This window comes from Pelophylax lessonae (assembly GCF_965119305.1).
Source record: "Pelophylax lessonae genome assembly, chromosome: 2".
In the NCBI taxonomy this organism is placed as follows: domain Eukaryota; kingdom Metazoa; phylum Chordata; class Amphibia; order Anura; family Ranidae; genus Pelophylax; species Pelophylax lessonae.
Genome location: NC_138769.1, coordinates 378,858,329 through 378,882,414, shown reverse-complemented (window position 1 = coordinate 378,882,414; position 24,086 = coordinate 378,858,329). Strand labels below are relative to the sequence as shown.

At 39.6% G+C, this 24,086-nt stretch overlaps 1 protein-coding gene across 5 annotated transcripts in view; it reads left to right on the top strand.

Annotated features, from left to right (window-relative positions):
- Positions 1 to 23,385, top strand: part of BCAS3 (BCAS3 microtubule associated cell migration factor) — a 1,702,410-nt gene extending 1,679,025 nt beyond the window's left edge. For all 5 annotated transcript variants that reach the window (XM_082245731.1, XM_082245733.1, XM_082245734.1 and 2 more), the window contains one exon: positions 22,313 to 23,385. In XM_082245731.1, the coding sequence (XP_082101857.1) occupies positions 22,313 to 22,461 (149 nt within the window). In that variant the 3' untranslated portion in view covers positions 22,462 to 23,385. The remainder of the gene's footprint in view (positions 1 to 22,312) is intronic.
- Positions 23,386 to 24,086: the final 701 nt, after the last annotated feature.

The window sequence follows — 24,086 nt, the reverse complement described above, 5'->3', positions numbered from 1 at the left end:
TAAAATTGCTCACGCTCGTGGAATGGCGACAAACATTGGTACTTAAAAATCTCCATAGACACATATGTGGGCACGGCTTGAGTATGCGCTCGCTTCTGTGCGCAAGCTTGAAAACACGGGGCGCTTTAAATTTTTATTTTTATACCTTTTATTTTTTTTTTTCCCCACTGTCCATTTAAAAAAAAATTCTTGATCACTTTTATTCCTACGACAAGGAATGTAAACATCCCATGTAATAAAAATAAGCAGGACATGTCCTCTTTAATGTGAGATCTGGGGTCAAAAAGACCTCAGATCTCACATCTACACTTAAAAGTAAAAAAATAAAAAAAATTTAATTTTTTTTTCAGCAAGAAAATTGGCCCTTTAAGGCCACTGGGCTGAAGCGACATATGATGTTACTCCGGTCCTCCAAGGCCATAGAGTCAAGTAGGGGACATCTTGCCCTTACTCAACTTTTTGCACAGCACCTCAGAGGACCGGATAATTTTCCCCACTTACCGGAGCCGTCGACCGGGAAGCGGCGGGAGGGGCGTATCTGCCGCTGGGACCACTTTTATGTAAAAGGGGACCGCCGGCCGAGTAAGAAAATACTGGGGTTATGGTATTTAATGCCAAAGTACCGATGTAAACCTGCGTCAGGTGGTCCGGAAGTGGTGAAAATGCTTTTTTATTTTTTTAATAAGTACATAATACATAACTTCAGTACTTTGTGTTTTTTATATCTGCCTGGTGTTCAGCCTTAACCACTTGCCGACCGCCGCACACCGATCTACGTCGGCGGTCAGCCCCTCACAGGCAAAGTGACGTAGGGCTACGTCACTAGCTTGTGAGGGTCTAGGGAGCGAGCGCGCGCCGCCGGAGGCACGCTCCCGCGTGGTCACGGACCCCCCCGCGCGTGTGACCGGCGGACCCGATGTCCGCCGGCCACTCTGCGATCGGCGGGGGAGAGGGAGAAAGTCAGGCGGCTTGTGTAAACAAGCTGCCTGTCATTCTCCCCTCTGTATGAGAGCTGATCATATGGATCTACTAGGTAGATCCGTTGATCACTCTGCATACAGCTGAAGCCACAGCCAATCACAGTAAGAATCACGCCCCTAGGGACACACACAGCCCCTCCCTCTCAAATAAAGTTAACCCCTTCACTACCAGTGTATTTTTACAGTAACAGTGCATATATATAGCACTGATTACTGTAGAAATGTCACTGGTAACCCCAAAAGTGTCAAAAATGTCAGTCAAGGGTCCGATCTGTCTGCCGCAATGTCGCAGTACCGCAAAAAAATCGCAGATCGCCGCCATTACGCGTTAAAAAAAAAAACAACAAAAATCTTTCCCTTAGTCAGTAAACGCAATAACTTTTGCGCAAACCAATCCAAATACGCTTTTTGCGATTTTTTTTACCAAACATAGGTAGCATAAAACAAATTGGCCGAAAATGTTAAAAAATTTTGATCTTTACATTTTTTTTGGGGGGAATTTCATATAAAAAAAAGGGAAAAATATTGCTATTTTTGCAAAATTGACGCTCTTTTCTTGTTAATAGCGCGTGATCAAAAAATCCCACAGGTGATCAAATACCGCCAAAAGAAAGCTCTGTTTGTGGGAAAAAAAGGACGCCAAATTCGTTTAGGTACAGCGTCGCACGACCGCGCAATTGTCCGTTAAAGTCACGCAGTGCCGAATCCCAAAATACCCCCTGGTCGTTTAGCAGCCAAATCCTCCGGGGCTTAAGTGGTTAAGGAAACGTCTTCTTCTTTCCATAGGGTGAATCCCATTGGTCAAAGTGGTCACATACCTGCACATGACCAATTAAAATTGCTCTAATTTGTCCTGAAAGCCCTAAAGCCTGGTACACATGGACCAAATAATCCAACAGAACCTGGCTGACATTAAGCCCGTGTGTACACCAGTCTGTCCAACAGAAGCATCCGATCAGTATCCAGTCAGCGCTGGCAGTCAATGACTGTGAGCGCTGATCAGCGTGTTTTGGTGGGGGGGGGGGGTGCATTCCCCCTGTCAGAACACAATAGCTTAGCGAGGAGATTGGTGTACAAACATTGGATAGTTAGTACAGCAAGCTCCTCCCGAGCTCCTCATTTTTTTTTTTTCGTTCAGCCCACTTGGTTTAACGAAACAAAACCTGATAGTGTGTACTAAGCTTAAAGGGTAAAAAATAGCAAATAAAAAAAAATATATATAGCGTATACAATTGCGACACAAATCATATTGTAATTGTATGTTATTAAAAATGACCTTTCCTTTTCAATCTGCAGCTCTGTAATCTTCTGAAAATGCAATGCAATATGGCTACCTGGAGGTGTTCTGTACACAGAATGTGTACTGACCACACCCCAGAAACATCACTTCCTGGTTGTGTGGTTGGCTCACCAATTTTCCCAGAAGTCTGCCTAAGATACAAGTGAGAATTCTGGCATCCCCTGCAATAAAAATTTCATTTTTGGTGAGATACTCTCAATAGGAACACATCTAAAGGGATGCAGGCCCAGCAGCTTCCCTCATTAGAGCCCTGCAGCTGCACAGTGATTGATAATTATGAAACCACTCCCATTTGACCCACTAAGCACAGAGGAACAAACAGTGATTTCCTCAGAATAACAAAAGGTAGCAATCTGCAACAAAGTTTGTTAAAATTCCTGCAATGTACATAGATCACCCAGAGGGGAATGTTTTTTTCTCAACAAAAGTGAAGTTACACTTAAAGGAACGTAAGGGAAGAAGAGCAGGGCTTTCAATTCCTCAGACCCCTGCACCAGCTGCATGGCACTGACCGCTAATCACCCACAGGGGTTAGTGCAGTGAGGACAGGAGGGGGTGGAGAAGGGTGCAGGGCAGTGATGGCGAACCTTGGCACCCCAGATGTTTTAGAACTACATTTCCCATGATGCTCATGCACTCTGCATTGCAGTTGAGTATCATTGGAAATGTAGTTCCAAAACATCTGGAGTGCCGAGGTTCGCCATCACTGGTGTGGGGTGTTAGTTCACCTTTTACATTTTTTTGAAAAAGTGAACATACACTTTAAGTACTATTCACAAAACAGCTTTGGGAATGCGTTAGTTTGCGTCACAATCCACTGCGCATAGTGAAACGACACCATAGGGAACAAAGGTTTTTTTGTTAACATTTGTTGAGATTGTGCTGGGCAAGGCTGCACCTAGTGTAAATAAGTCCTTCGGGATTCACTCTTATCACTACCGCTAATACTGCTATTGCTTTTACTAAATATAACAATATCTACAGTAATAGCAGTGTTCCATCACAAAATAATGCAGTAACACTAATGCTTGTAATGTGAATAAAAATAATAACAAAACCGACACAAATCAGTAATACATATGATACTGCATATTAAAAAAGAATAGCGCACACATGCAAAAGAAATGACTATCAAATATGAAGACAATCCATAAATAAAAATGGGGATTTGGTCCCACCATATGGCCATATCGTGCTCAAGCCCACCACTACGTCAAAGTACCCCATTGTCAGTGGGTCCTAAACTATCCATAATAAAAGGATGAATCATTTATTTTGCATGTGTGCGCTATTCTTTTTTAATATACATGTTGCTTGGTTCATAGCTGCACCAGCTTTAGAAATACATGTTCAGGGTCTGCTCCCCCAACTTTTTGCTTGTTTATTAAATACATATGACACTGTTTTGAGTTTTCTTTAAGTGTAAATTAAGTGCAACACTGCAAATATGAATTTTATATTAGGCGAACAATGCCTTTGCATTAGGAAGTAGTAGAGCACCTGATAGATCATCAATAGATCTGTCTACAAATCACACAAGATCAGATAGAAAATAGCAAATATTTAGCCTAAAGGATTGTTGACTACACACCAGATTTATTTCTGTTGTACGCGTCTCGTAATTCCAATATGACAGCAATTACATTTTCTGTAAGCAAAGACTCCAGTTCATTTCAGTACTGCAACCTGATGCCAGACAGAGCTGCCACTCCAATGGATTAGGGGATTTTCTGAAGAGAAGGGGTTAAGAAAAACCCCATCTAATTTTAATGATTGGGACACTCTTTTTGTCCGATCAACAATTACAAGGGAAACGAGTAAACATTGAAGGAGTTTAGCATCCTAATGATGTTTGATTGGACTTGTATTCTATTCTGTCTTAGTAGAGATGGCTGCATAGCAAGTAAAAGCTCTGACGTGAGACATTTAACCAAAGCCAGCTGTGTACTGCAGGAGATGAAAGCACAAAATCAGACAGGATAAGTACAGTATTAGTGTGGGATACGCCACTCATTGCTGATTTAAATTACTGTTTTCACTTCCTGAACTTATGGGAGACTAGGGATGTGAAGCAAAAAAAAAAAAAAACGAAAGAAGCTTATGCATGGCCGGTTTTTCAGAAAAGGCTGGAAGACGATTTTATTGACTATGGATAAAAGCTGATGTCTCCGGACCTCAGTCTGCATTGCATCTAGCATGAGGCCTCTTCCATAGTCAACATCCGCAAGCCACATTTCTCCCAGTGACATTCTGTAGATGTGGTGAATGTTGTGTTTCTGTAGGTGTGAATACCAAAAAGTCCTGGTCAGTGAGGTCATTGTCTAAATGGAGTGCGCGTTTAATTCCAGTAGAGGCCCTTATTCCGATGCAAACGGCTTCGGCACTCTTCCCTGCTTTTGCAAACAGACACTAACAGGGGGATTCGTGTTCCAACACAAACTCTGCTAGTAACAGAAAATCATATGAGTCACTAGGTGTTACAACACTGTGTCCCATTCATAAACCAACCTGGAATGCCACATCTATGGAATGCATCCGTACTAGAGGGGTATCGCTTACACAGCCTTGCCTCTTTGATTTGGCCGATTTTAGGCAAGAATTAAATTTAAGAACAAGAGCGTGTCTGGAGGGAGCAAATTAATCCTGCTATGCAATGAGTGTGTTCTGAACAGTAACTCCACTGTAGAACATATTGTGAATAGTGGCAAGTACCATATTATGGTTATTGACAAAATAATGCTCAAGATGATTTAGATAACACCCTCAGATCCTGCCCCATTGAGGAGCATTTAGTAACTTTACAAGTCACTATGAATAAATCCCCCCATGTCACTGTACACAGAACGGTTAAAAGCAATACTTGAGCTCCATTTTCTGACTTTGCCAAGTCTGATAGATAATGAAGATAATAAGGCTGATTTACTAGATAGGCTGGGCTTTTTCACTCAATAAATTGCAAATGTGTTCAATTTGAATACTAAATCATGTTTAGATAAAATAAATGAGCAGAAATTTACTTTTAATATGATTATATAATTGAAGTGAATCTTCCATCAATGTATTGAGTGATGATTAAATCTCTTTTAGTAAATCAGCCTCAATGTCTTCAGTTGGTGGCGAGCAGAACAGCATAGTCAAATAGGCGCTGGGCATTTTTAGACTTAAAGTGATACTAAAGTCAAGTTTTGTTTTCTTTTTTTAAAATAACGAACATGTTATACTTACCTGCTCTGTGCAGTGGTTTTGCACAGAACAGCCCAGATCCTCCTCTTCTTGGGTCAACCACCAGCATTCCTGGCCCCTCCCTCCTGTTGAGTGCCCCCACAGCAAGCAGCTTGCTATGGGGGCACCTGAGTCGAGCCGCAGCTCTGTGTGTCTATTCAGACATGTAGCCATGGTTCGGCCCCACCCCCTCTCTCTCCTCAGTGGCTAACTGACTTTGACAGCAGCGGGAGCCAATGGCACTGCTGCTGTGTCTCAGCCAATCAGGAGGGATAGTCCCAGAGGGCCAAGGCACTCGTGCATATTGCTGGATCGAGATGGAGCTCAGGTAAGTATTAGGGGGGCTGATGCACACTGAAGGTTTTTTATCTTAATGCCTAGAATGCATTAAGATACAAAAACCTTCTGTTTTTAGAATCACTCTAAGCCTAAAACACACTTGTGGTTTCTTTCATTCAACCCAACAGGGCTGAACGAAAAAAAACTGACAGCTCTCTGGAGGAGCCACTGTACTAACTATCCAACATTAGTACAGCAATCTCCCCTGCCTTGCTATTGTGTTCTGACAGGTGGATGCTTCCCTGCCAGTACTCTGGTCAACGCTCTCAGTCATTGGCTGAGAGTGCTGATTGGGAGCAGTTTGGCGGACCTTTTGCTGTCATGCCCCTTCGGGACCGACTCCAGTACACACAGGCCGAATTCAATAGAAACCGGCTGTCGCCACCCAGCATTCGGCCCCTGTGTAGTAGGCTTTACATGTGTAGTCAGATGAAGGATAACTACAAACAAGCTTGATAGCTCTTGTGAGGCAGCTCCCATACAACAAGGCACCCAACAGTAGCTCAAACTGTAGAAATACAGAAAGGAGTGCAAAACAGATAAAAAGAGCTCCATTGCTACTTAGTAATTACTGTCAAGTTGTTATGCCACGTGGAGAGTTCAATACTGGTTCTGATATATAGATCTGTGAAGTCACTGTTTTCTCAGAATCCATCAGAATTGTATCCAGTGTTGAGCCCTGATAAAGAGGGAAGTGGTGTTGCCGCTAAAACACATTTGCTGTTTTTATGGCTTTTTTTATAAATAATTAACATTATTTTGCACTCTTTTTTCCAAATTTGTTCTGGTGCTCCTTTCTGTTTTTTATCAGTCTGTGATTGGCAGAAGGAAGCAATTTGTAGGTCTCCTGTCCACCAGCGATCGTACTAAAGATGGCTATGAATTGTTCATTATTTTTTGTTTAGCCAGTGGGCTAAGTGAAAAAAAAAAAGAACAGGTTCCTTCATCCACACAAATGAGGTGGATGGAGGAATCCCCTGTACAGGCGGTTCCTGGGATACAAACATCCGACTTACAAAGGACTCCTACTTACAAATGGAGAGGGACAACAGGAAGTGAGGAGAAATCTACCTCTAGGAAGGGACATTCACTCATGTAGGAGTTCTCATGGGAAAAAGGTGTCTCTACTGAAGCTTTATCACTAATCCTTGTTTCCACAACAACCCAAATTTTTCAAAAGTTGTCATAGGGACAGAAAGTGAAGTGAAATCTTCTAAACAGGGGTACAGACCTCAAAACAAATGGTACAGAGGTGTTAACCCTTCCCTATGCTATCCAAAAACGTAAAAATTATTTTTTTGGCTGGATCTTAACTTAAAAAATGTACCTGTCCTGACTTACAAACAAATTTGACTTAAGAACAAACTTACAGACACTATCTTGTTTGTAACTCATGAATGCCTGTACTGAGATATTGTATGTTAATACACTGACAACCAACTTCTGTCAAACAGGGATGGCCACATATGGATGAAAATTCTACTGGTTCCTGCTGAACCAGCTGAATTTCCATCCATCTTTGGCCAACTTAAAACATCATAACTTTGTAGCTGGTCACAAGTCCAACATTTGTGAACACAGCCAACAACTACACAGGTACTTGGGTTTCCATGACTGCGTCTCATTTGAGCTAGCATCTCAGTTGAAAAAGTAGGGGCTGACCATAAATAATTCCAGAGCAAAGATATGAAGACATTGTCACAGGGAGTATTGTGATGTCTGTAAAAGATAATATACAGGTGCATCTCATAAAATTAGAATATCATCAAAAAGTATATTTTTTGTTTTCAGTAATTCTATTCAAAAAGTGAGACTCCAATATTTTATGTAGATGCGTTACACACAGAGTGAAATATTTCAAGCATTTCTTTCTTTTAATTTTGATGATTATGGCTTACAGCTAGTGAAAACCCAAAATTCAGTATCTCAGAAAATTAGAATATTACATAAGACCAATTAAAAAAAAAAAAGGATTTTTAATACAGAAATGTTGGCTTACTGAAAAGTATGTCCATGTTCACACTGCCAAAAGCATAGAGAATCTGTGGGGTATTGTCAAGAGGAAGATGAAAGACACCAGACCCAACCATGCAGATGAGCTGAAGGCCGCTATCAAAGCAACCTGGGCTTCCATAACACCTCAGCAGTGCTACAGGCTGATCGCCTCCATGCCACGCTGCATTTATGCAGTGATTCATGCAAAAATGATCAGACTTGTCCTGACATGCCCCCACTCCACAGCCATATACTGTATATATATATATATATATATATATATATATATATATATATATATATATATATATATATATATATATATATGTGTGTGTAAAAAAAATGTTTTGCCTTTTATTTATATTTTTAACTGAATGTGTTGTTTTACAAGGTGATCGTTTACAACCACTTTAACTTGAAAAAATTACTAAGTCTACTTTAAATTAACTTTATCACTTATTTGTATTAATTAAAACTGAGCAAAGTTTTAAGAGAAACTCCAGGGAATTTTTTTTTTTAAATGCATATTTTCTGGGCCCAGTATAGTTATATATAATTTCTGGTATACTGTGTTTGAAGGGCTGCTGAAGATGCCAAAAAAGTATTTATTTTATGCTAGATACCACTGTCAGCTTTGCTCTTCTGGCTCAGCTTCTATGAGTTCCTCTGCTCGAACATTAATAATAGTGGGTAGATAACTCTTTACCTTATTTTTTCGGAATACAAGATGCTCTGTGAATGAATAAAGGGAGGGGTTGATGAACTTTAGAATCTCACCTTGTCCATTTATAGAAAGTCTTGTATTCAGTGAAATGTTGAAGAATGAGTGACCCCATATCATCACTGTATGTGTGGCGGATCTCACATCAGTCAGAAGATTAAAGCTGGCAGTAAATCCAGCATGAATATATCGAAGATTTTTATCAGCCCTTCCTGTATATATACCAAGAATTAGAGGTAACTAAGCTGGACCCAGCAAATGTCAAAAATAGTTTTTCCCTAGAGTTAAAGTAACAAGTTGTATACTGTAGACTGTTACTTTATTCCTGGCACTTATCAATGGATATAGGAAGAAAAATAAAGCAGAAAACCAGCATGATCTGGTGTTCAAACAAATGATGAAAAGCATTTTGTCCAGTAATAAGATGTCTGCAGGCTCAAGCAACAGTTGGAGTTGCTATGTTGTAGTTATGACCTTAGTAAACTGCACAGCAGACCATGTCTGTCTTAGAAAAGTGGCCATATTGAAAAATTTTGTCCAAAAGCACATTGGTGACAGCGCAAAACACTCAGTGTTCATGTGTGTGTAAGCACTCGATGAAGGAATGTTGTTTTGACCATCAAACTGTTCTTATTGAAGGGGAGTGATGCACACATCATTGACTTCAGTGAAGGCTGCACTTTACGATTCCAAGTTAAAGCCAGATCCGCTATTTAAGTTTGCTCCCCTTGCTGAAACAATAAATTAAAGATATTAAAAACACCTGTAAGGGAACGAAAATTAGATATACTCATCTTCCCTCCAACTTCCAAAGTGCAGGGCAATGATATTGCCATCCTCCGATGAGATCCCTGAGAATGCTAAGTAATCCAACTCATGTGATAAAAAGCTGTAGTGCTAGGAGCATCTCATCAGTGAGATTTGGTCTACTTTACACTCACCAGATCTTGATGGAAGGATGGAGAAGGCACCCTTGCCTAGGTGGCATGGGCGGAAACCAGGGGAGGAGGTGAGTACATATTTTTTTCCCCTTGCAGGTGTTTTTTTTAGACTTTTAGCAAATGTTTCAGGACGGTTTGGGCCGATCTGATCTGGTCTCCAGCGGTGGAAGCTCTGCAGAGGACACAACGGACAACGGCTGTGAAATGAATGAGAAGTGACGTCACCCATAGACTTATTAAGGGGCTTCTGTTGTTGGATGTGTTCTCTGCACCCGTCTACACAGCGAAGCCACAGTTGACAGCTCAGCGTAGGATCGGGTCAGATCGGCTTCAAAAAAGCTATGTATACTGATTTCTTCTTTACAGGGCTGGATAGGTCAGTGTTAGATCATGGAGGTCTATAGATTAAGGGATTTTAGTGTTAGGGTGGACTTCTAATTTAAAGTTAAACTCCATCCATAGAAATATTTAAATATATTCCAACAGTCATAAAGGATATAAATCCACTTTGAGTGCACTAAATGTCTTTTACATAGCCTATGCAGAGACCAGAGCTGTGGGAGAGACCCAACTACTTGCTGCCTGCAGAAAACTACAGGGGGCGCCAATATAAGACCAGTCACCCTGCACAAGGAGGGAGGGCACCAGTGACCGGTCTATATTACAGGAAGCTCCTGCACAGTGGCAAAGTTTCATGCTGGAGTACTGCACGAATCTAGAATAAATATGCAAAGCACACTAAGATTTAAGTAAAAGTGTACATCACTCTTGTATTCAGACATTTGTTAATCCTCTATAAGGTAATATAAATAATTTATTGATGAATATACATATACAGTATGAACATATATATTTCAGTCTTCTTCTTACACAAAATTGAGTAATGTGTGTGAATATAGCATTAAACTATATAGTAGGGGGTTTTTCCGTTTTATCCCTTTGGAAGGTGATGGATTTAACTGAACACATGACAACAATGTATAACGCATCTGGACCATCTTTTGTAGGAAGTAATGCTCACCAGAGAGTCTGAAGAGTCTGTAACAGTTAAAATGAAAGCTCTAGACATATGTTTAAGTATGCCATCTTCTTCACTCTTAACTACTTCATAGCCAAAGAACGTTTGCTTCTTTATGATCAGTGTAGACTAGCAAAACTGTGCTAGTTCATTGAATAGAATGAATACAGAAGCATATGTCAGTGACGTGTCAGCAACTGCATAAATGTGTATTGCTGTGGTGACAACAAGTGCAAAATTGTGCATCGGTGTTAATGAGTTTCAAAATGTGCATAGTTGCTATGTTGGCACCTGCAGTTACATGTGGTATTGGTGAATGCAGAAGTTCACGTTGTTGCAGTGTTGATGAGTGCAAATGGGAGCATCTATGTGGTGTCAGTGATTGCAGAAGCACTTGCTAGTGCGATATTAGCAAGTAGAAACGTGCACACTGGTGCAGTTTCAGAAAGTGCAGATGTGCACATCAGTGTGGTGTCAGCAAAAGTTAATTTTAGTGGAGTGTTGGCCATTGCAAATGTGTGTGGAGGTGCAGTTTTGGCGAATACAGAAGCGCATGTCTTTGCAGTATTGGCAAGTGAGAAAGGGCTCATTGTTGCTGTACTGGAAAGTACAAAAGTCACTGTCGGTGTACTGTTGGTCAGCGTAAAAGTGCACATTGATAAGTGCATCAGTGCGGTTTCGACAAGTGCACATTAAGATGATGTCAGCAAGTGCTAAAGTTATGCCCCATACACACGTGCAGATTATCTGCAGACTTTTGTCTGCAGACTTACCAAAACCATATAATATGAGGTCAAACCTAAACACTTTCAATTTGTATGCAATCCGGCAGGCCCTTGCACTACATAGAAAAAGGTAAGTCTGCAGACAAAAGTCTGCAGACAATCTGCACGTGTGTATGGGGCATTAGTGTCATAGGGTTGGCAAGTGCAGAAATGCATGTCGGGCAGAAGTGTGCAGAGATGCAATGTTGGCTAGTGAAGAAATGTGTGGAGGTGTGGAGTTGGCAAATGCAGAAGTGTTTGCAAGTGCAGTGTTGGTAGAGTAAAGGCAAGTGCCAAAGTGGGTGTAGGTATGAAATTGTTGAGAACAAATGTGTGTGCAGTGTGTTATTGATGAGTGCAGTGGTCAAGGGTCAGCTTATGCAGTAGTGCCCTGAGCTGCAATGGCAGCAAGCAGGGTTCTGCTTGTCATTTTGCAGAGCCTTGGGCGATGGTGCAGTGGCAGCAAGCAGGGTTTTGCACAACGGTGCAGTGGCAGTGACCAAGGACTTGTGTACTAGTGAAGTGGCAGCAAGTAGGGTCCTGCCAAAAGTGTCAATTAGACCAAATGGCTGAAAGCATTCACCTACAGGATCTAAATGAATTGTTAAATGTTATTGTGCATTGCGCCATTCGGATAAATGTGAAGATTTCTGAAGCCAGAGGGTGTGGTGACCCTTCTGACTTCACTCATGTCATGGCTGCCCACTCTGTGTGCAGGACATGTGCTGTGGGGCCTGATGCCAAGCTTTGGGTGCACCATGTGCCGGATCACTCCACTGCACACTTCTTGTGGACATGCATGGGTAAAAGTGCCCTCCACTGCCATTGCTTTGGAAAGCTTCCACCTGGGCATGTTCGGGCTGCTTTTATTTAGCATTCAGCACAAGCATTTATTCATTAAGTGCAGCAGAATAGTGAAAGTAAAATATCATTTTTAACACAACATTACCCTTGATCTGAGCAGGTGAAAACTTAGGGTGCCATAGGTTTCAGAGGAAGTCTAATCACCCTCAGGCAAAACAATGTTCCACTGGGTGCTTAAACATAAATGTTAAATATGTTTGTTGTTTGGAAGATTGTTACATACTTCATTACCAAATTTCAGAAATATAGAAAAATCTAGTGCTTTGTCAGTGAATATACACAACAAATATAGAACCACTACAAAATACTATAAGATAAAACCACAATATATATTAAAATAAATTAATGATATAAGCGACAATATTAAAAATGATACAGGGAACCTATGTGTATCTAGTAATTTTGTTCTTATTTTTGTTCTTATAGCATTTCTACAGTATGTATAGTTGTGTACATATCCATGCTTCCCACTATCTACTTTATATTCATGTATGCATGTGCATGCTAGCATTACTGATAGCGATCTCATTGTCTACTTTGATCACAAAGACCAACCGAACTGCTTGCATTTCCTCTGTATATTTATCCACGCTAAATCACCTATATTTCCTCTGCAGTGGGTTGTAAAATTTGCCAGTTTGCTTATGAGGAGCTTAGAAATTCAGTCTACTGATCTAATTTCCACTGTATTTAGGTCTCCTGCATCTCACATCCATGTGCAATCCTTGGTTATTGATTTTGAAATATTTGAAGGACTGTGTAATTAATTTATACCAGTTGTACATGCTTAATATTGTTGTGACTGAAAAGTTAAACTTTTAAAGGTATGTTTTAATAATTGGGTAAATGTAAAATATGATATGTTGATATTTTAAGGTTTCTTTTAACCTGCAGTAGGCTACAACACTTTGAAAAAAAAAAAAAAAAAAAAAGCATGAATACTGTAGTTTACATACTTCAGTGGCTCAAGCTGATATTTACTCACAGAAGTGAGTCATTGCAGAGCCTACAAACAGACAGCTCTCCAACCTATAGTGCATTGCGAACACTTTGTATTGTATTTAATAAAAAAAATGATTTAAAATCAATAGTCGGCTTCTACCCCTGTGTATTTTTTTATATGTTACCTTACATTAATAACATTTTATACATGTTTTTTTTTTTTTTTTTACATGCATCAATTAATTTTCTATGGATCCTTAATGTGCAACCACTCATCAAAAATGCACATGACTCCCTTTGTTGTCACAATAAAAATAATTTTTTTAAGTTATGTTGAGGAATGCTAGCACCTCTGTCCATGAGAGGAAATCTCTCCAATGAAGTCCTGAATAACAGTAAAACCTGACAGCTGTTATAACTGAAAAAAAAAAAAAAAAAAATTGGATATAGACACACTTTAATATCATAATATATGGCCAAGCAAGCAGGTAAAAATCATGTCCGAAAACTACTTTTAAGCTGATTTCATTGTAATTACTTAAAAGAGTATTTACTGAAATCATGTATTAGTTTTTCTCTAAGACTTTTAGCTAAAGTGTATACATTTTTCTTATATATGTCTGTGTATTTCTTTAACATTTTCTGAGAATACTAAGTGAAACTCTACAATTTTTTCCTGTGCAAGAGAGGGAAGTTTATCTTATAATTGCCTGTACAGTCTCCACACAGAAAGAGAGATGGGGAGATTAGACATAATGATTTAAATACCATTATATTTATATTCCATTCAGAATAAATGCTCCGTCTCAAAGCAGAGCAGCCCTGATTGTGATGACTTGAAACACATTACTAAGTAAACGTCAAGCAATGTTACTTTAAGGATTATAAATGTATAACCTCTTTCGTCTCTTGCTGTTTGCGTTCTTTGCAATCCACGCCTAGAATTTGTAAAGTGTGTGCAATAAAGCCAGAGACTGAAACAGTTTGCAAGTGGCAAATTGTAGGTGTGACACAATATCCCACGCCCAGGACCAGTGTCTACACTCTTGTCTTTATAGTGGCCTGGAGCCGGGAGTCAACAAATGATCTCTTGATAAGGGTCTATTAGGCGGAAATACTTTCCAAAACGCACATTTCTTGGGAAAAAGAGATTTCCACTAAGATTAAATATTACCAGTATAAATGTTTGTACACAGGAAATGTGATGTGGCTCCATAAACTTTGAAAGTTAACATTTGCTGAACAGCTTAGTGTGAGTCAGCATGACATTATTTAAAGGAAAACGATAAAATCCTTCAAATACAAAGATTTAAAACAAAACACTTAAAATGGATGTATGGAAAAAACTTTTTTGTGTTAAGTGGAATGGGGAAGAATTAGAACTGTCGTCTTTTTATCACTCTCTGCTGGGAAGATTCACCCTCTCTATTTGTCCTGGTGACCATTGTTAACGAGGCAAAAAGTGACAGGAAATCAAAAATGTTAACATTGTTACAAAAGTGATATTTTGTACAAAGGGGACACTTCTTCTGGTGACAAGTTTAAAGCTAGCCATAGACTTTCGAATAAACATCTGTTTGAAAATTGTAAGTACATTCCCTGACTTACATAATACAATGGAAAGTACTTCAAAATTTCATTTAATTTGATATGGGAAATAATGGACTTTCATGACCAAAAACCACATTAACTGAAATGTGTTATTTTGGGAAAAAATTTCCATTCTTCTCCTTTGAATGTTCTCATCACTGTGGTCAAAAGAGAACATTGATTTGACCCCACTAACAAATATAAAAACAATCAAATGTTCCTAAAATGCAAAATTCTGAACAAAATTCTATCAGTATACTGTATGGCCATCTTAAGAGTGGATTGGTCTAATTTTTAGAGATTTCCTCTAACTTCCTTTTGCATCTTCAGGACAGAAAGCATGGTGAAATAGCAAAACAAGCAACAAGACATAGCAAAAATAAACTGACAGGGATTTTAACCTTTCCTACTATTAGTGCGTATTCCTTTAAAATACTTAATGTGCATGCCTTTCCTACCTTCCTACCCCTGTTTTATTTTTTCCCTCATTTTATTTGCATAAAGTTTGCTAAGAAAACATTTGCTAATAAAGTGTATAGAGCATTTTTGCTTTATACTTTTTATTAGCAAACGTATGGGATAGTAGCCCGGATCCCCTTACATCTTAAATTACATTACTATTTACATAATAAGACACCACACCATCTGTTTATGGATAAAATAAAAATAGGCAGCGGCCGTATTTTATTTGTATTAATAATAAATATAAAATCCAACAATATAAAATCCAACATTCAAAATATATAAATACTGAAACACAACAAACCCGATCACCACGATCCAGGCTGTACATAAAGAAATACGTTTTAAAATATTATCCAACCATACAATCACATTAAATAGTCCCCCTTTGCATAAAACAAAGGTGACCCACGAATAATAAATCTGGCCGCGACAGCCAAGGGTGGGGGGGTGGGGGAGAAAATAGCAAAGTCCTTCTTCTTCCTTCTTGAGGTGGTCTGAGGGATTAGGCGGCAGCGGAGCCCCTTAAATAGCCCTTAAAGCGGCAATTTAGGCGGTAAAAACGAGCAGGAAGCCGGGGTGAGAGCCCAAATCTCCCCAGATACAAGGGAGGTTTGGGCGGGAAGCTCAAATAAAAATAGAAATCTCCCCAGATACCTGACTTTGAGCGGGAAAAACAAGGGCAAACTCAAGACTCCAGGTCAAAAGTTCAAGCCACCTTATTACCTCAAAGGCCCTATACCTATCAAACTGCTAGCTAAGCCTAGAAAACCCCATTTTATCTGCCCTGACACTATCCCATGAGGAAAGTGGGCATATTCATGCCCCTTTTCCTTTCATTCTTAACAAACTTTATGCAAATAAAATGAGGGAAAAAAATAAAACAGGGGCAGGAAAGGCATGCACATCAAGTATTTTAAAGGAATCTAACTGTAAAATACCCATTTCTTATTATAAACCTATTAAAGATAACTATAGTTTAAAAGAATTCTAAACAATTTTATCAAAAAATGACTTGGTAAGCACCAACATTTTCATATATTATTTACTTCATATGAATATTATTTTCCACTTTGACTGTGGAGTGGAATATGGCTTTACACACAAAGGATAGCAGCAGGGAATCCACTGAAAGTTTCTAACATAGAATTTTATTTTTTATACCATTAGTTTATGTAATATGCTCTTGCATGTTATAATTGTCAAATGAAGGTGCAAACTCATTAATATCAAACCCAAAAACCATACAGTTGTTATTTTGCAAATAAGCCAACTCTTGAATAATCCAGGTATTCCTTTCTGTACTAATATGTTAGCATACCAAACAAGCCCTCTGCAGACTGAACAGGGTTAGGCCTAGTACACACTAATAGTTTTTTTTTAACCCAGTGGGTTGAGCGAAAAAAAAAAAAACCTGACAGCTCTGGTCGGAGTTATTTTACAGCGATCTCCCCCCACTGAGCTATTGTGTTCTGACAGGGTGACAGCCCCCCCACCAGAACACTCCGGTCATTAGCTTAGAGGACTTATCGGGAGGCGGTCAGCTACTGGTTTTCCAGCATGCTCGTTCAACAGAAGCTGGCCAAATAGCCGACTTCTGTCGAACCAGCTGACATACACATGTGCCGAATGTCAGACGGTTTTTATTGAACCAGTTGATGTCTCCCGACAATCGGTCCATTTGTACTAGGCATTAATTTAATATTGACAGTGCAAAACAAGCTTGTCTGGATGTCATTTTTCAACCTGTCTGTCTGTCCCTATTTCCCAGCTGTTTTTATTTGATTTTTCTTAGAACATGCACCGTGTACACCAGAGGTGTCCAAACTACGGCCCTCCAGATGTTGCAGAACTACACGTCCCATGAGGCATTGTAAATCTTTGACATTCACAGGCATAACTAGGCATGATGGGGATTGTAATTCCTGAACAGCTGGAAGGCCATAGTTTGGACACCCCTGGTGTACACTGTAAGTTCTGTATTAATATAATAATAATAATATTTACCCTGTGGGTCAAGCTCTAAATTACCTAAAAAGCATTGGTACCTTATTTATTGATATAGTAAAGATGATAAAGTGATATTAAACCTAAAAGCAAACATTTATTATATTACAGCTTACCATTTCTTAGATGTGATGGCTTCTGTTCTTTTTTAGGCTTTCTTGCTTCTATATTCATCAGGTGATCCAGTCTGTTGTTTTGCAAAAAAACAAGCTCTCCAGCAGAATGTAGCACTTACAGAGATGAGACAAATCATTTAGCACTGACAGGGTTTCTTACAATGATATACATTTTTATTTCTTAATTTATGTAAAATCTTTATCCTAAATAGAAAAAGACAACTGTTTGCTGTAACTGCTTATAAAGTGTTAGCTGGAGTTTGGCTTCAATATGTACGCATATTTAAATCTGCGGTTTTGGGTTTAGTACCACTTTATTTATCAGAAGCTATTTTAGCTGGTTTTATCATTCTAACAATCAGCAACACTGTGCATATTCCAGCATAATTTCTCCCAGGCGTGCTGTTTTTTTTTAAATTAGGTACCAGGATAAAAACTAAAATTGGATAGCTCAATATATTGTAAGAAAATGTTTACAATTCTTTTAAAACATAACCAGTCTGGTAGGTTAATCTCCTATGCTTCGGCCTAGTCTTTGTGTGGCTGTAATAATTGGCAATGTCACTTCCGCAATAAAATACAATGCAATCTGCTTGCTTAAAGTCTACTGCAGTGTGAAAATTGAGTTGTGCATGTGCAGCTCAGTGCACATTGCTGGCAAAGTTCCTGTGTGCTGGGATGACTAATCCCTGCACATGCACATGAATTACTTCATCCAGCACTGGCCACTGAAGATCCTCAAAGACCAGCACCCCAGAAGAAGCCAGGGAGAAGATGCCAGTGTCAGGGATGGACATCTTTCAGGCTTTGAGTTGTTAGTAAAGAGGAAAGTATGATGACCCAAATCTTTTTGGGGAAACTAATGATGTTCTGACAAAATATAGGATCTTCAGTGATGGGCTTTGGACTTTTACCAATACCATTAGTTTTCCATCAGTTTAAGATGCTTATAAGATCATTCAAAACTCATTTGACTTGGAGTTGACCTCCATTTGACCAGCATTTCTCCTGTTTCAAGGGGTTTTGTATCTCCTGTCAACATTAGCTGGCCATACAACTTTAACAACATTCTGTTTTAGTTTATAAAAAAAAGTGGATAGGCATGGAAAAAAACAGATAGCAATTACTGCAAATTGGTGCCCCCCTGGAAACATTTCATTCATGACTTAGTGACAGTATAGTCTTTGCAATGGTTTTAGCTGGAAAAAGAGATATACAACAGATCAGCTTGTTGTATGTAATCATATTGCTATGTTCTAAAATCTTTGTATTAATGTATAGTATGGAATTATTGTATAATACTGTATTTGTATTAGGAGACAGCCATATATGCTTACTTACAGAGGCACTGATTTCTGCTTTGCAGTTATACGCAATGGTTGTATTTTACTAGTCTTCACAAGGCAAGTTTGTGAGTCAGTCTTTGAAAACAGTGACCTCCCTTGGTGGCCAGGGATGAATTCCCCCATAGCCAACATAGGCACAACCATCTACATTTCATGTTGCTAACTGTGAATAACTAATTTGTGTATATAAGTAAATTACAGGTATAGCACCCTACAGGTAGGTGCTAGGTAAATGCATAATGGGCCTTGTCTGCCTAACAGCAGGGCCATAATTGTTTTTTTGGTTAGGGTGTCATGGCTTCCAGGTGTGTCTCCTGAGAGGGGAGTCTCCCCACTGGCTCTGTGAGAGGCTTCTCATAGGGCATTGGAGGAAACCCAATCAGGGACACATTCAGGCTTGTAACTACCCCATAAGGCAGATTCTGCTGCAAAGGATTCTGGGAGTGGGTATAAGTCTGAGGGGAGTGCGTGGCTGAGCGTCTTTGGTGGGAAGCAGAGTCCCAAGAGGTAGAGGACGGCTGTCTCTCCTGTCAGAGGAAGCGGATGTCTCGGTGCTGCCTGAGAATCCAGAGAGTGCGTAGTTGAGCTGAAGGGGATCCGGTGTGCCAAGAACCATCGGAGAGCATGAGGGGTCCAGTCCCAGGAAAGCCTACAAAGGTCGTGAGTACTGAGGATTGCCCCTAGGTGTCTGCCTAGCGTCAGTGGGGACCACTCCGGAGAAGGTTCTAGGATCCAAGTATCAGCTAGCTGTAAAGGGGGTACCTGGTCAGAGGACCCTGAAGTGATAGAGGGGGTACCTATGTTGAGGACCCTGAAGTGTGAAAGGGGGCACCTGCAGTTTGGGCCCTGAAGAGTTAGTGCACTGTGTGAGTGCATTAGTTGAGAGTTGCAGCCATACAGGATTTCATAACAAGCTACCTCAAGCCAGTGCAAGGCAGGAGGGGCTAGTCAATGACTTTTGAGTGCAAGTAGTGTCAGAAGTTCAATATTCTACAGTCCTGGATCTTCTGGACTTAAGTCGGACTTCCAGCACAGCTTTCAGAGATACAGTGTGTTTAAAGCGCCAGTAAGCGTTGGCTAGCGTCAGCTGGCGTCAAGACAGCGCTAACGGGCATTTTTGCTATAGAAGTCCCAGAATTGTACATAGTCAAGCCAAAGTAGTATCCCACTCATTCCCTTCTCCCATCCCCTAAAAATACAATAAAACAACCAAACAAAGTTGCCAGAGTTGTCAATGTGCCAGTTCTCACACCCAGGGTCGCAGCTCACATGGGCTGGAGAGGTAACCGGTAACAATGGCAGACCCACATCAAGCCCAATGCCTGGAAAAGCTGCTACACAAGGAAGCTGGGTTGTCAAGGTTGCCTGTCTGATTAAACCATTGTCAAGTGAGGAAAATCATTTTCACAGAGCCCTGGATAGCAGTACACTGATAACTGGACAGGGGTTATTTATTTATTACAGGTACTTCTATAGTGCGTCAGTTTGTGCTTTACATATATAAATAAATATATATTGTACATTCACATCAGTCCCTGCCCTCAAGGACCTTACAATCTAAGGTCCCTAACTCACATTTATACATACACATACTAGGGCCAATTTAGACAGGAGCAAATTACCCTACCTGCATGTCTTTGAAGTGTGGGAGGAAACCAGAGTAATCAGCAAAAACCCACATGGAGAACACACAAACTCCAGGCAGTAGAGCCAAATTGGGATTTGAACCAACAACCCTAGTCCTGCTTGGCGAAAGTGCTAAACACTTAGCCACTGTGCTGCCCAGGGTGTAATCTTTCCCCACTCTACAGAATACAAAAAAAGACAGTTTTTGCTGGATGTTCTGGATGTCTGGTTAAAAAATTTTTTATTCCATTATGTGTATTCTTAACTGGTTAGTTCACCTTTACCAAAAAACTGCCCATGCATGTAATTTGCATCTGTAGAGAAAAAAAAACTGTGCAGCGTTGACTAAAGTTGAATAATGCCCTTACTATAGGTGTAGTCCTTATACATACCTCATGAAGCCTGAATGGAAAATTCCAGAATGTTGCTAAGAGGGGCCCATCTTTTACCTGTTCACCTTCATCATCACAGGAGTGAGCACTAAAACGCTGAGCTTAGAGCTACGTGTTGGGGAGGAGAAAACACTTGAAGGGATCTGAATTAGAAAAAAAAGCTCACTCCTGTTATGGTGAAGGTGAATAGTAACAGCTGGGCCTCTCTTAGCAATGTCTTATGCAATGTCCACTGAGTTTTCCAGTAAGGCTTCATGAGATACGTAAATGGCCTACACCTATGGCAAAGGGATTGTTCAATTTTGGTCAAAGCTGTACACCTTATTTTTTCTACAGATGCTTCTTATATGCACAGGCAGGTTTTTGGTAAAGGTAAAAAAAAGCACCTTTTCTTGCTCTCAGCCTTTTCCAGATCTCCAAATGTCTTTATTCTGCTGACGTATCCTGTCTTCCTGTGGCATGGATGGCTAAATATTTTCTCTATGATCCCACTCTATGAAGGAACATGGGGGTGGATTTACCAACAGTAAAAAGACTACACATTGCAAGTGCAGTTGCACTCATTTTCCCCAGAGCTTAGTAAATGTGGTAAAGCTCAGCTGATTTTCATCATCCAATCATGTGCAACCAAAAGTTTTTTTTTTTTTTTCCCCTGTATTGTTTAAAAAGTGCAGCTTCACCACATTCACTATGGTGTGGGGAAAATTAATGTCCCTGTATTTGCAAAGTGCAGAGTCTTTTTGCCTTTAGTAAATTCACCCAATGACTGCAACAAATGTGCACTGCTTGTCCCAAATAGAAGTTTAGTTGAACAAAAGAAAATGCTGGTTTAAAGAAAGAAAATACATTGATTTCCCACAATCCACACTCAATGTGGATGGGGGAATCTATCCCATGGAGCTATTGAAGTCTGACTGCAGGAAGGCCTCCCCGTCGTCAGAATACACTCATCAGAGATCGACTTCTTACAAACAGCCTGCCCATAGATAGAGCAATATTTGGTCGGTCTCTGATGAACCCCAAATTTTGATCCATCTATGGCTGGCTTAAAGTGGAATTTATGGGAAGTTACGCTTGTTTGCATCCTCTCCTCCCTCCATTGCCACATTTGGCACTTTTTGGGGGGAGCGGGTGCCTGGTTTTGACAGGTACTCCCACTTCCGGCTCAGATTGCTTTGGTGATCTGAGTCAGAAGTTTGCCCCCCCCCCCTTCCCCTGCAGTCTTCTGGGACACATCACAGGTTCCAGAAGACTACGGACCATTCATAAGGTGCAGAGCGGCTCGCACATGTGCAGTATGAAACTGGCAGTGAAGCCGCAAGTCTTGACTTCCGGTTTCCCTTACTAGAGATTCCGGCGTCTGCACCTGAATCCAATTGAAGTATTGGCTCGGGTGAGGATATCTCTGGTTCCCTTGACAGGTAAGTGTCCTTAGATTAAAAGTCAGCAGCTACAGTATTTGTAGCTGCTGACTTTTATTTTTTTTGGGGGGGAGCCTTGAGCTCCTCTTTAAGAAACGATTTCAGAAATATAGATTACAGGGCCATTAAGTAGTGGGTGTGTATAGACAATTTTTGTAGGATAAGGATAATGTTTATTGGCACTTTAATGCTGTTTGTTGCAGTGAGAAAAGTTATTCATATTTCTGTCATATATTTATATCCTCTCTTTTTATATTGTATTTCAGAACTACAGCGAGAAGGAAGCATAGAGACACTAAGTAACAGCTCTGGATCTACCAGCGGTAGCATTCCACGCAACTTTGACGGTTACAGGACGACTCTGCCAAGCAATGAAAGTCAACCTCTCAGCCTCTTCCCATCAGCACTTCTATAGCATAAAATAATTTAATGGAAGAGAAACATTTTCATACTTACTATTCAAATTTTCAAGTAATTTAATGTAACGTGTTTCCTTATTCTCTTCAAACTTTTTCTTTGTAGACTGTATATGTTGGAGTTCATCATTTGCATAGAACATTAGGTTGGAAGTAAGAAATGCAGCGCATTCCTTTTAGTCTTTATTTGGCATCAGTGATTAGTTATTAGCATATGCTTTAAACATTATTATTACTGAGACAATCTAAATGTGACTACCTGCCTGTGTTTTCTGCAGCGGCATGACATACACTGGTGATCCTGGCATATATATTTATTTGGAGATATAATTTAATGGGAAATGCACATTATGTGTGATATTACTGTACTGAATTTAATAGCAAATGCATCTGAATCTTGTGTGTTTAGCTATACAAAGCTGTGCTTATGATTCCCAGTTGACACACATGGGTTTGACTATTGTGTCGCCATTTTGTTTTATTCATTTTAGATTATCAAGGGGGTTAAGTGTTTTTTTTTTAAAGTAGTAACCCAAATAATTACAAATTGGGCTATTGCCATTAACATCTCTTACACTGCTATGCATTCCACCATCAACGTGAAATCTTAATATACTCATATTCTTCCTGGTCTTTTCAAGTACTCAAAGATTAGATTGGGTAATTCTATCTTATACGTAAAGATTTTGCATGGGAAATACAATATTTATGGATGACATAAATACTCATAAGCGTGTACATAAGTATTAAAGCCAACCAAATGCACACCTCTGATAACTTTGTTTAATACGACAGATAATTCCTCATTTTAGTTGCACGAAATGTGTTTTTGTAGGATTTCCAGGTATAGATAACATTTCAATCATTACTAGTCACATGGAATCTTTATCTAACAACATAGGAAATGTATTATGCAAAGAGCTGAGGGGTAAAATGATATGTTGTATTAAAATTGCATCTTTATCCAGCATAATATAATAAGGTAGAACTCAAGTTAAAACTAGTCTTTTTGTTTTTAGTCTTCTATAGGAAGGTTTTTAGTCTTCTATAGGAAGGTTTACAATGTTTTTAGCCTTTTTTTTGCAATCTCTGCCCCTAGTGGACAGATCTACTACTGCTTCCTGTAAAAAAGACACAAGAGAAAGTAAATCCATCCAAAGTGAGGGTAACCCCCCCACCAACAACTCATCAGGCAAGATCCCTCCATTAAGAGATTTTACTTGTCCTTGGTACAACAGCCACCAGAACTATTACTAAGAGTAAATCTCCTCAAAAGCTAGAGAGATAGCATTAAAAACCTGACAGGGGTTCTTTCCCTTCTTGATCTTACCCACTCTGAGATATACATTTTAGGCATGTTAACTAAGGTTAACCTATTGTAAAATTATAAATAAGCACAACAATTTGGATGAATCACCGAAATATTTGCACTAGTAGCCATATTATTATAGTGGACCACTCATCCATTTAAATTAGTTTGCTCCGAAAAATTCTAAATGACATGGACATTATAATCAAAAATCAAACCATCTCCACAATCTCATTAATTGTCCTAATAGATCTTAGTTAATAATAAATACCCAAGACTTGATGTATAGAATAATGGACTGTTTTGTAGAAGTGA